General features: G+C 36.5%; 1 protein-coding gene across 1 annotated transcript; it reads right to left on the bottom strand.

Moving 5' to 3' along the window:
- Positions 1 to 246: 246 nt before the first annotated feature.
- Positions 247 to 13110, bottom strand: LOC129417048 (uncharacterized). The gene is made up of 12 exons (XM_055171480.2): positions 12822 to 13110; positions 8495 to 8665; positions 7562 to 7690; positions 3844 to 4683; positions 2519 to 2638; positions 2259 to 2359; positions 2107 to 2154; positions 1641 to 2028; positions 1382 to 1504; positions 920 to 1167; positions 596 to 638; positions 247 to 424 (listed from the first exon to the last, which is right to left on the bottom strand). Exons 1-10 carry the CDS (start codon positions 12952 to 12954, stop codon positions 1034 to 1036), a joined length of 2187 nt encoding a protein of 728 aa, XP_055027455.2. The 5' UTR covers positions 12955 to 13110; the 3' UTR covers positions 247 to 424; positions 596 to 638; positions 920 to 1033.

Here is a 13110-nt window from a genome sequence, read left to right on the forward strand (position 1 = left end):
AAAATGTATTTTAGAGTTAGTTTTGCATTATAATGTCATTGGGACAGAAATGTCACCGATTCTGTGCAATGTCCCTCAAGGGTTTTGTGAGATTCTGGCTAACTTGTAGAACCTTTAACTGTATTATCAACACAACGAAGACACAGTTGTAAAAATTGAAAAAGTTGGAATTTATTAACAAAAGATAAACGAGGAAAACTAAAAACAATACTAAATACTAAAGAATAGCAAGGATTGAAACTCAAGTGCAAAAATTCAATTTATGACAGAATTATCTGTTAAACATAAATAAAAAACATCATATTCAATACTGAACAGCATCTATGGTAAACAGTTACTAACAAAAATACATTAATGTCAAAGTCTCTTAAATTCTGTGCGGTCGACTGAGTGGCGTTGTCTTCCACGGATCAGCTTTGTCGACCTGCAATGGAGAAGAAGTCAGAATCAGTTTAACAAAGTGCTCAGTGCAGAGTAAACGTTTTTTACTCTTTGTAAAGTAGGTTAATCACAAAGTTATTAGTCTGTAATAATTACACTAGTAAATACTAAAACAACTAACTCTTCATGTGTTCATTAAGTTATGGCCACTTACCGCTTTTTCGCGTCTTGTTCCTTAAAACGCATTTGACTGCCACCTGCAAAAGTAAACTTAATTATAATTAGCTTATAGACCATCTACAGTCTGTAACATATAATATGATTCTTAGTTTATTCCTTTGACTTTTTTGACTGAAAAGATGAAGAATATTAAAATGCTATGTATGGGATTAGTAGGATAAGAGGTGTTGGAAATAATTCATATAGTCCTGGGACAGGTTCATCTTATAAAAAAAGGCTATCAGCTTTACTTAGTCTTCAAAGCCATTCTTAGAGGATTACAAAATAAGATTTCATGCAAAACTGAAAGTGGCCTTACCGTCAGGGCTTAAGGCCCATTGCGGGTGTTTCTGTGGCAGGTTGGAATCCAAAGCATCAGGCTTGATTTCGGATGGCACGGGGACTGGTGCGTCTTAAGCATCAGTGTATTTCTTCACAAAGCAAGTCTTGGGACCTGACTGCCTGCGTAGGACCATTCATCTTGTGCCATCCATGGATGTCTTAGGATTCTGTCAAATGCGTCATGGAAACGGTAAACCGCTAAATGACGGCAGAGTTCACGGCATTCTGTTTTGGAAAGACATGAAATAGATTAAGCAACTTAGTGAGCACACAGAGGCAGTCCCATATGTTTTGCTGTAATACATCATCTAGATTTTACTCATCGTCTGTCAATTTAAGAAAGATACATTTGGGTAAAATCTAAAAAACTAAGATACATTATATAAAGCCTCTGTACGTGAAATTAAATTTATTAAATAAAATAGTGCTTTTCACTTACCATCAGATACAACGAGTTCCCCATCGGTATGGGTCTCGTTGTAGATAACCATGAAGTTTAAAACACTTCTCAATGCCATGAGAGGAATCAGCATCTTATCCGGTCTGCTGTCAGGCTCTGGATCTGTTTAGCAAAACATTTCATTTACAGTCATCAGATCAAAAACATTGAAGTGATCGGCATTCGGTCCAAGGCTGCATTACAATTCTGCGTTATGACTTTAGGATTTATTTCTAGGAAACTCATAAAGGTCACTTACCAATCAGATGCGGTTCACGGGAACTAACGGGAGCCAAACGCCCTCCACCAAAGCCACAAAGCTTAAGCTTCATGGTCTTGATGTTAACCATTATATTTTCTTGGTAAGAAAATAAATGGTACACCCTGTGCTCCCAACAATATTTGGTGGCTAACACCAACTGACGAAATAAGTCTCTAATCATTCTCTCGCTGATCCGATCGTGGTGTTTTTCCAAGAATTTGTCCAGCCTCATCCAGGGATGTGACAACATTTCATAAACGACAATGTATCCATCGGGAAATTCAAACCACTCGTGCATATGTATCATGCGAGAGCACAGGGGAGGGTGTCGTTGCAGTTCCAACATCATAGCAACTTCTTGTGGCACGGGTGTGCGAAAGCCAGGCTAGGGATAAAAAGTCATAATTAAACTAGTAAACACCAAAACAACTAAATATATGTTCATAAAATTCTGCCCACTTACCGATCTTTGGCTTTTATATTTATCTTTTGCTACACATTTGACCGCCACCTGCAAAAGTGAATTTAGGTATATTTAACATTACGGTCTTTAATTTATCTCGACACTGGTTTACAAAAGGACAAATACTTTGATAAATAGATAATAAATGTTACCCGTTCGCCATCAGATAAACGAATCGCAGCAAAAATCCTTCCTGTTCTCCCTGATCCAAGCAACCAGTTTGGCACCACTTGATATCGAGAAGTGAAAGACCCTAAAAAACATGCAAAACCAATCTGTCAACAAAGAAGATGCTTCATTTTTTTTTCTTTTGTCTTTTTTTGACTGAAAAGATAAACAAAGAATATGCAAACGGTATATGCATAATAAAACAAGACTATAAGATTAATATATAGATAGCTGGTAGACGCACAATTAGGAGTTGGTCTTGATCCAAATGGTTCAAATTGTATGCCATTAGCAGGGTTAACAGGATAAGGTGCTGCTACTGCGAGATCTTCATCTTCATCAGATTCTCCTTGACTGCTAAAATCTTTTTAAAGGAAATGCAAAATATTTAATGTTTCATAAACATAAACGACTACAACAATAATGACACTATATGATGTTTGTGTTTCAATGTTTAATTAATCACAATGTAATCAAACATGACTTTATACAGATTATTAATCTTATTATTACTAAATTATTTCTAAATGTGTCTGATATGTTTTCTTGATAATGAATTCTGGAAAAAAAAACTGTACTCTGAACGGGTCGAAATTAAGTGGATTTGATGTGAAAGTATTGGATGAACAGACTGCAAAAATGGAATTCCAAGAAAAAAAACGTTAGCACTTTTGTCTTGTTTTTAGTAAAAATATCTAAAAGTTCTTAAATTAAGATGCTTTTCTTGATGAGCAAAACAACCCAAGAAAATAAGTCTGGTTTTTGATACTTTTGGTCTAAAAGCTGGACTTATTTTCTTGGGTCGTTTTGCTCATCGGGAAAAGGCATCTTAATGCAAGAATTTTTGGATGTCTTTACTGAAAACAAGACAAGAATACTAGGATTTTTTTTTTCTTGAAGATCATTTTTGCGGTACATATAATATGTGGCAAATCATTCAACTAATATCATTGATGGAGGTGGTGTTTAGGCGCTTTTGCATCTTAGCTCCTCAAATATTACCCGGGTAATTATAATTTATTATACCACGGGTCTGTTGAATGCTGTATTTTGATTGGCTGAGAAATGTTCCGTGGGTATGCATTCATTTCTGATAACCGCACACCTAACTTGTCAAATGTCTTAAAATAGGCGCCAGAGCAATGCTTATGGTAATCGTGGTATAAGGGGAATAATTGACTCCGGTCCCCCGAATTATTTGAAAACAATGCAGACTCCACTTCGCGTCGTGCCACATTGCACCTTGGGTGTGCATTATTGTCAAATAATTCAATGGCCCGTCGTCAATTATTCCTTACAGAAAAAGCTATAATGAACAATGATGAAATTTGTTTACGTCAGAAGATTTTCATGTATAATTCATTCTCTTAACAGGACTATGATGTTATAGTTTTACTGTGTCAAAAAAACTGTATAATATGTAATGAATAAATTCTTTATAAAACTTTTTAACCCTTGTTGAGAACTACTGTATTTAAAATATCCTTTATAAAAACTACATCCTATGCTGATACTTTCATAATGATACTAATACTTTTCAAATCCAGGACATAATAACAGTATACTCACCAGCAAACAGAAAATCTTCCTCATCACTCAAGTCCAGGCCAGATGGACCTGGCTGAGGATCAGCATGATCATTCGGAGCACCTGGCTCCTGGTCGAACGGACCATGTTCAAGATCAGCTGCTTCTTGGGACTCGGGTGTCTCCAAGGTACTTGGACCAGACTGGCAATAGTCTAGTCCTTCATAGCCCGCCGGCTCGAGTCCGAAGGGACTATCCTGCCGATTAGCGTAACGGGCCCTCTGCAGGCCAGAAAGGCATGACTGACTATCAAACTGATCCGGTTGGGCATCTCGTTCCCGGTCGAATGGACCGTTTTTGGGATCAGCCGCTTCTTGGAACTCGGTTGTTTCCAAGGTACTTGGACCAGACTGGCAATAGTCTGGCCCTTCATAGCCCGCCCGCTCGAGTCCGAAGGGACTATCCTGCCGATTATTGTAACGGGCCCTCTGCAGGCCAGAAAGGCATGACTGACTATCAAACTGATCCGGTTGGGCATCTCGTTCCCGGTCGAATGGACCATTGTTGGGATCAGCCGCTTCCTGGAGGTTGGTTTCCTCCAAGGTATTTAATAAACCAGGGTGGCAACAGTCTGGTTTATGGCAGCCCGTTGGCTTGAGTAGATCGGCATGATCACTCCGGGCCTTTGGCTTCAGGCCGGATGGGCCTGGCGGAGGATCAGTTGGATCAGATGGATCCAAGTCGTCCTCATTTTGGCAAACACAGCAGGCTTGCTTTATAGTTCGCCATGTATTTTGGAAGAAAGAACGGATAGCCGCTTTCTTCCCCTTTCTCTTTCTCTTTCTCTTCTTCTCCTTCTTTTTTTGTGATTTTGTTTTTTGTTCTAAACGATAGAAAAGAGAAAAAACAGATCATCATATAACACTTATCAGATACCTGCCAGTGTAAAGTTCCTTCCAGAAAATATTCTTCTTTAAATATATAAACATACAATATATCAAAGGAAGGAACAGACCCTATGCTTCCAAAAAAAAAATTCATCCTATCTTCATTTGTTCTTTTTTTTATCACCTCTCAAATATGGATAGGTTTCGTCAAAAATACCAAATTTTGAATTTTTTAGTTTTAATTGTGATTTTGTAAAGGACTTCTGAACTGAGTGAATGCTTTAGTGTTTTATAAGATGTGTAAGAGCGCCACCCAGTGGATAATAGCAGAAATATGAATTTGTCAGTGGCAGGGAAGTGTTTTCTCTTAATTGACGAGATAACTTGTCAATAGCAGGGAAAGAGTTAACACAAATATATTTTTCCTGCATTTCAAGCCACTAAAACTCATTTGATTTTCATGATCATTAAGTGGCTTTAGAGTTTCTGTCCCTTTGACTGTGTGCGCCCGTCTACACTAGGGTTGTGCCGATAGTATCGTGTCGTCAGACATATCACTATTAGCAGGCTTTCATGATGGTAGTTGGCGATAGTTATCGTCATCATCATTGTTTCACATTAACATGGATATTGTATGCTTTTCCTTGCATGAGAGTTTGTGGGCTTCACTTGGCGTGAGAGAACTTTAACACGCTTGGATTCCTTCTCGCACGCGGACTAGTCTACAAGCTTAGAAAACAGCTCACTTTAGCATTTTTGGCACTCAAATAGTCTTAAATCGCTTAATTGTTAACATTTGCAGGGCTTATAAAACTCATGCAAATTCTAAATCAGAAATAACACTGCAAAAAAATTATTTTCAAGAAAAAAAATTCTTAGTATTTTTGTCTTGTATTCAGTAAAAATATCTAAAAATTCTTAAATTAAGATGCTTTTTCTTGATGACCGAAACGACACAAGAAAATAAGTCTAGTTTTTAGACCAAAAATATCAAATTTAAGTGATTTTGTGCATAAATCAAGCAAAAAAATCTGGCAATGTGGGTAAGCAAAAAAATCTTGAACATTTTTTTAAACACTAAATTCAAGAAAATTTAAAGAAAAAATTGCTTACCCCATTGGCAGACCTTTTTTTGTGCTTGTTTTATGCACAAAATCACCCAAATTTGATATTTTTGGTCTAAAAACTAGACTTATTTTCTTAGGTCATTTTGCTCATCAAGGAAATACATCTTGATTTAAGAATTTTTAGATATTTCCACTGAAAACAAGAGAAAATACTAAGTAAGAAAATAATTTTGTGCAGTGTATATGTTTTATTGATATCAATGTAGAATTCTGATGCGTCAGTAATAAGGTTTTTACAGCGTTTTGTGTAGTATACTAGAAGGATGACTCGACTGATGAGCGATTCGAAAGCAGATTCCTTATAATTTCTCAAATCACTCTCGTGGTACGGTCACCTGCCGGTCGGATACATGTTGATGACGGTGAGGCTCGCATCTACAAACAGCACATACCCCTACAAAGAACACATCATGCATACCCCCTTCACAAAAATAAAACCCATTGGCAAAAATGTAAAAAAACAACAACACACAATTATGAAACAATGTGTACATGTCTTGATTGTTGCTGCGTTTTTAAATCGTCCGATTAGAGAATGACATTTAGCCTTCATGCAGCCAAGAGAAAAGTACAAACAGTTAAGGTCTGATTTCAGCTCATTTTTATCATAATTGATTTTATAAGATAAATGTGCTCACAGGACTCGACAGTGAAATCGAGCTGCACAGATGCGCATTTATAAAGTCATTTATAAAGTTATTTTAATTGGCTTTAAGATTTGTTGATAGTTAATAAATATATATATATATATATATATTTTTTTTTTTACTTTAAAGTACAAATTATTTTGACAATTCTGTAATCTAATTTTGCAATAAAGATTAACAAAACTTTGTGTTGTGTTTGAATTCACTTAACATTTTTTTTTATCAGTTATCGGCAGTTACTGCCCACCTTAGTTATTGGCAAAATCCATAAACACAAAAATTCAAAACATAGGACCAGATTTACTAAACAGGACTACTTAGCATGAGTGCGAATTCAAAACTGCACAGATGGGAATAGACACTTCTGAAGGTGATTCGGTAACAACGCAGACGTTTAAAAAACACAGGAACAACATCTCCTTTCCATAACAAACAACACAATTTGAAGACATTATTTTAGGCATTAAATGTCGCAAATATCAGTAAATTGACAAGCACAAATGTTAGTAATATTAGGGCATTTAGATCAACAACATCTGCGTCAAACATTATAAACATGATGATCATCTGCCAAATCGACTATTTCAGCACGTCCTCTACGTTACTACAGAGAGTCCGTTTTATTGACAGCTTTTTCTCGCTCCGCATGAGCAAAACGTTTTCATTCTGTACTTTTTAACTTGCATATATTCTTACATATTTTATTACTGTTGGGTGACTGAGGTTTGCTTTTTTCAAACAAACACTGGAATGACCATACAAGAAATGAAGAGTTTCTTTGCAAAACGAGATAACTCCGGCTTTAACATTTTTGTCAAAACATGTTTATTATTAAGTTATCATGCTATTATTTTGTTTTGTGGTGCTACTTAGCTGTATTTTTTAAGTTATGAAAGTTTAAATCAAAACAAACCAACTGCAGTTGAATTGAAATTAATTGGAATGCACAACCAAAAAACGAGATTTCTGAAAAATCTAATTTTGCAACGAAACTCTTCAAATGATAAAGGCAAAATAAAAGCAAATTGTAGTGTTCTTTTAAATTTCGCAGAGCTAAGTTAATATATTTATTTCCGTTGCATTATATTTGAAGCTCATACCCATAGTGTGTGTTGTGTTGTGTTCTGAATCCTCAGAAGACACAATAGACTCTTGATCAGCTGCAGATGAGGAGACAGACAACCTCCGTTGAGCGTCTCGTTCTCCGCTGCCGGCCATGAATCTATGAGCTGTGTGGACATAAAGACATACACATGATAAACTTCTCTAACACAGTTTACTCTATAGAAACAGTTTATGTGGTATTTTGAAAAAATATGTTTTGAAATGTACTTGAGCTGATATAAATAAGTTGGTAAAATTAAATTTCCACAACCACTTTAAAGCAAAAATTCTGTCAAAAATTGTCCTCATCCAGTGAAATGAATGGGTCTCTACGGGCATCTGCTGGTCAAAATGATTTATTTCCTAATCTGTAAATCTTGTATGTTTTTTCTAACCAGCAGATGGCCAAATTCAGCACATAACATCTAGATCAATACCTAGAAATAATTTAAATCAAATTTAGATAATAATTTATGTGGATTTTTCATTAAAAATTCATATTTTACAGGCAAGCTAATGGTGTAGTTGAGGAATTTAGTGCTAAATGGGTACAAAAGTACTTCATATCGCCCAAAACACAGCATTAATGTATAGATGGGAAATAGACAAAAAATAAATATTATTTTTATCATTAAAAATTTATATATTTTTATATTATTTTGCATGCCGTCAGATGACCGATTGGCCTATGACGTTTTTTATCCATTTTACCATCCGAGAGGATAAAAAAATTTAAATAAACATTCAAACAAAGTCATGTGTAAGTCCATATAGTTAATTTAAATGTTATTCTTTTAAATCATCATCAACTAAATCACCCAATACAGGCTGTAGAAATGTGAATGTTATACTGTGGGTACACAAAAATCTCATAATTTACTCCCCCTGATATTAATTATATTTGAGGTGTCAATAATGGTGTGACTGACCTTCTGGGCTGCACTCATCCTCCTCTTCCTCCTCTATAGCCCCAGGAAGAGTAAATCTTGTGTAACTGGCTGCAGGTGCAGCGATGTTCAACCTCTGTTGAACACAACTTGCACTGCTGCCAGTCACGTGCCCACCAGCTGAATCAGACAAGATGGTATTCTGTCTTACAACTGGAAAGATAAGACATAAACAACACATTATAAACAGTTAGTGAGATATTTTGACATTATGATCTATTTGAACCCTTTGAGCCTTGAGCTTTCTCTTGTAGCGTGATGCGTATCATGGCAAGGCAAAAATGACTTGCTTACTTACTATTTGTGTCTCGTTTTCAGTACAAATGTTTAAAACTTTCTAAATTAAGAAGCATTTTCTTAATTAGAAAAACAAATCTAGTTTTTAGTAGGGATGCACCGAATCCAGGATCCGGATTCGGCCGAATACTGGGCTTTTTGACGGGGTTCGGCCGAATCCTAGATTTTTTTTCCACCGAACCGAACCCTAGGTTTGCGCTATGCTGGTCGACGTCACGTGGCCGTTGATTACACACATCAGGTGCTGACGTGGAGATGAGCTTTTTCTTTCGGTGAGCCTACGGGGCTGGACACACCAAAACTTTTAAACACGGCTGAAAACGCCTTGAGGACGCCAAATGCCAGCTGTTTTTCAGCCGAGCGCTTGGTAGCTGTGATGCTTCAGCTGTGGGCCGGTTGGTTGCTGTGGTAATGTCCCGCCCCTCCTCCACTGTAATTGGATGGCCGTGTGAAAACTGACATTGACGAGCGGAATTTCTCACTCAAAGTTGAATGTGGTTTTCAGCGCAGAGCTGCTTGCTTATTGGAAAAACGAGCGTGTCGCAACGCATCGCTTTTATTATGCATAGGCTTATGGTAATTGTCAAAATAGGTTTTCCAACTTGTCATCCTGTCATAATGTACAGTTAAAATTAAATACAATGAAAAATACACTGCTGTGGATGTTGTTTACTTTATTAATGTGTTTTACTGTGTTAATGGAATAAGGATGCGAGTAGGATTCGTTATTCGGTTTCGGCCGAATCTTAAACGGTGGATTCGGTATTCGGCCGAACCCAAAAAATCTGGATTCGGTGCATCCCTAGTTGTTAGACAAAATAATAAACATTTTATATTTAAGTGAATTCGTGCCTAAAACAAGCAAAACAATCTACCAATGGGGAAAGACATATTTTTGAAATAAATTACATTTTTACTTAAACACTTAATAAAAAATAATGACAATTCTCAAAACAGATTTTTTCTTGCTTGTTTTATGTACAAATTCACTTACATTTTTTTTTTTGTCTAAAAACGTATATTTGTAATTTTGCCCTACAAGAAAATGAATCTTGACATTTGTACTGAAAACAAGACAAAAATACTAGGCAAGAGAGTGATAGCAGTGCAGGCTAATGATAACGTTAGCAACACATAACAAACCATGAACAGCCTTTTAAAAGTAATTTTGTTTTCTTAGTTCAGATTCATCTATTATTGTGTAATTAGAGATACAGTCTATTAAACGCGTAGGCGGGAAACCGGGGCAAAAAAATATTGAAGTTAGATTAATCGTTTTTTACACAATCAACACATACATATTAGCTAGAAATAAACACTTAAATTTGTATGTGGGACCTACAGTTATGGCACTGAAGCAGGCTGAGGGTTGCTGGATGGTGTAGGTTATGTTATTCACGCGCACACTTGGCTTTCATTTACTTAATGTCCACTCACCATTTGAATGCTCAGAGTATTCATTTAATTCAGGGCTCTCAAGTTTTACCAAAAGTTTGGTTAGGGGAGGGGGTATTTGTGACAGCGACCCCTCGGCCCCACCCAATTCTCAAGTTTTTGCTAACAGTTTAATTTCACATTATGTTTTGTAAACAAATTGTTAATGAGCCCCATTGACTTCCATAGTATTATTTTTTCTACTATGGAAGTGAATGGGGCTCATTAAAGGTTTGGTTACAAACATTCCTCAAAATATCTTCCTTCATGTTCTTCAGAACAAAGATATTTATACAGGTTTGTAACCACATGACTGAGAGAAAATTATGACAGAATTTTTATTTTTGGGTGAACTTTCCCTTTAAAGTGCTCTATTTTCACACACTACATCAAAATTTATTATTTAGTACTTAAGATAATCTTAAAAACATAGATGTCCTTATCGGTGTAATTTTGAGAGGTCATGAATATGAACTGAAATGCATTTAACATACTATCTTGTATTACAAAAATGTATTAAAGTAAACCTGTACTCATCTTTCATACAAAGATGGGTTCAAATGTATTACAAGTGGTACCTAAATACATTTTAAATTACATTTTAGCATATTTCATATGAATGTACTAAAGAACAAAACAATTTAGGCTATATTAAGTACAAAATTAGTACATGAAAATAGAGCACTTTAAGTAGATTATGGAATTGTACTCTTTTAACTTGAGCTTATTGTACACTTACAGTATTTCAGAACATTTAATGATGAAAGGGCAATAATAATGAAATGCATCTTACATTAATTAAGCCTCTAAGTTAGCACTTTTATTAGTTTCAGGCAACTAAAGCTTCTGGTTGCAAAGCTGTTGGAGTTTTTGACTGAATCAATAATTATTTAGCACGGATTTGGTTTTATTCCCCAATATTAGCTCTCAGTGTCTTGATCAAAGGAAAAGATTTCGTCCAGGAATCGTAAAATCAAAATGCTTTAAAAATGGATTATATCTACCGCATTCATCAAATCTTGCTCATCCAACTTCCACTCCTTTAAATCCATGTTAGTAACGAACGTGCTTGCAGCGGGATAATATAATTTAACCAGAAACAACTTCTAATTTTTTTCTGATTGCCTGGTAATATGCATCAATAAGGCGCTGCAGGAGACGACAAGTGGATGACATCAGAGTAACGCGAGAGTGATTTGAAATCAGCCACCTCCGAGAATTCTCGCGGTACTCTGATGTCATCTGCTTGTCAGTTCTTGCAGCGCTGCGTAAAGTTGAGCACATAAGCAGCCGAACTCGCTAGAACTGCCAGCGTATGCCTGCGTCTCTTCTCTTCTCAGCGTGAGAAATACAAGGTGTGGAGTGTGAGCGTGTGAACTGACTGAAATGCGCGTTTCTCACGGTGAATGCGTGAGACTTGAGAGCCCTGTTTAATTTAATTTACCACGTTGGTAACCATTGGTAACCGCATAGCCTCGTGCAACGGACAAAAACCGTCTGCACCTTCCTCCAGCAACACCGGTCACTTGAAGGAAGGTTCCTACCTATATTCACTCATTATAAAAGAGTGACCCCTAGTGGACACCTTTACAAAGAAAAAAATAGCTCTTACTGGTGGGGTTCATTTGAACAAACATGGTGTTTTTTTAAACGTGTTTCAAAATGGTGTTATGATTAAGGGAACAAGAAGGTGATTAAAATAATATATGGTTGCATTTGTTGATGTACACACCCAACCCACAAATCGAAAAAAAAAAAAAACATAAGAAATGTACTTCCATGCACACTCTTTCTTCAATATCTTAAAATATAAATACAAATATTGTAAATCAATGCATTTCTTGACTATTAAGAAAATTACCACTCTTTGCCTCGAACTTTCTAAAGGGCTAGAATATCACACAGCGCTACCAATCAATTTCAAAAACCCAAAATAACACTATACTTAATATAACACTACATATCCAATACAGCGCGTGTTTAAATCAAGCTGGTAGGCTATAGCATTCATTATCTGTGCTAATAATCATTTAACGGAGCAAAGGAAAGCTGGGGCCCGTACCATGAAAATGGTTAAACAAACTCAGGTTTACAGGATTAGTTTCAGGTTGACAAAACCAAGCCAATGTTCAGGCCTTGTTGGTACAAGCTATTTTCATGGTACCCAAAACCCAGGATTTGCACAAACTAATCCTAAACAAAGCTGGCTAACCAACAAAACCAGCTTCATGGTATAGGCCCCAGGTGTTGTAACGTTTGTTTTCCGACGCTGTCTGGCAGCTTTTCCAGTCACAGTTATGTGACAGTGGCCGTTTTTAAATGCGAAGGCTGCAGCCTCCGGAGGTCCCATGTGTAAGCTGGGTCTTAATTCAGAATATTAACAATTATAAAGTTGACTATTACTCTTATTTAATCGTAAAATGGTTATGACTTGCGAATGCAATAATACTCAGTTAACTTGAATAAACCGGCTTGATGACGTATGCGGCCTGCATATGCGGCCTCCGGAGGCTGCAGCATTCAAATTGAAAAAAGGCCCGTAAGGCTCAAAAAGTTAACGAGTTCAGTATTTACTAACCTGTTGGTGGGCTACATTCATCTTCCGGAATCGCACCGGGTAGAGAAAAGCTCATTCGGCCAGCTGCACTTGCATTGGTGTTCAACCTGCGTGCATCGGTGACCTTCACTAGCTCATCTCTTGAAGTAGACATATCTACCTCCGTCAATTTTAAGGACTGTCAGGTGTTAATTGACTGGTCGCTTTAAAAAAAGACGTTAGGTTGATTGTTTGGAACAAATTGTATACTGACTGTAAAGTCCGTAAAGTGCTGCCAATGATTTCGTTCGCTTTCGCTCAGAGAATCAAT

The sequence above is a fragment of the Misgurnus anguillicaudatus genome, chromosome 7 (genome assembly GCF_027580225.2).
Source record: "Misgurnus anguillicaudatus chromosome 7, ASM2758022v2, whole genome shotgun sequence".
NCBI classification, from domain to species: Eukaryota; Metazoa; Chordata; class Actinopteri; order Cypriniformes; family Cobitidae; genus Misgurnus; species Misgurnus anguillicaudatus.

What these genes read in the sequence shown, in the direction of transcription:
- LOC129417048 (XM_055171480.2), bottom strand. Translation starts at nt 12,954, where the DNA reads ATGTCTACTTCAAGAGATGAGCTAGTGAAGGTCACCGATGCACGCAGG. An exon ending in GGAAGATTTTCTGTTTGCTG is followed by an intron (nt 2,639 to 3,843) that starts GTGAGTATACTG and finishes TCCTTTAAAAAG; the next exon opens with ATTTTAGCAGTCAAGGAGAA. An exon ending in AATATAAAAGCCAAAGATCG is followed by an intron (nt 2,029 to 2,106) that starts GTAAGTGGGCAG and finishes TTTTATCCCTAG; the next exon opens with CCTGGCTTTCGCACACCCGT.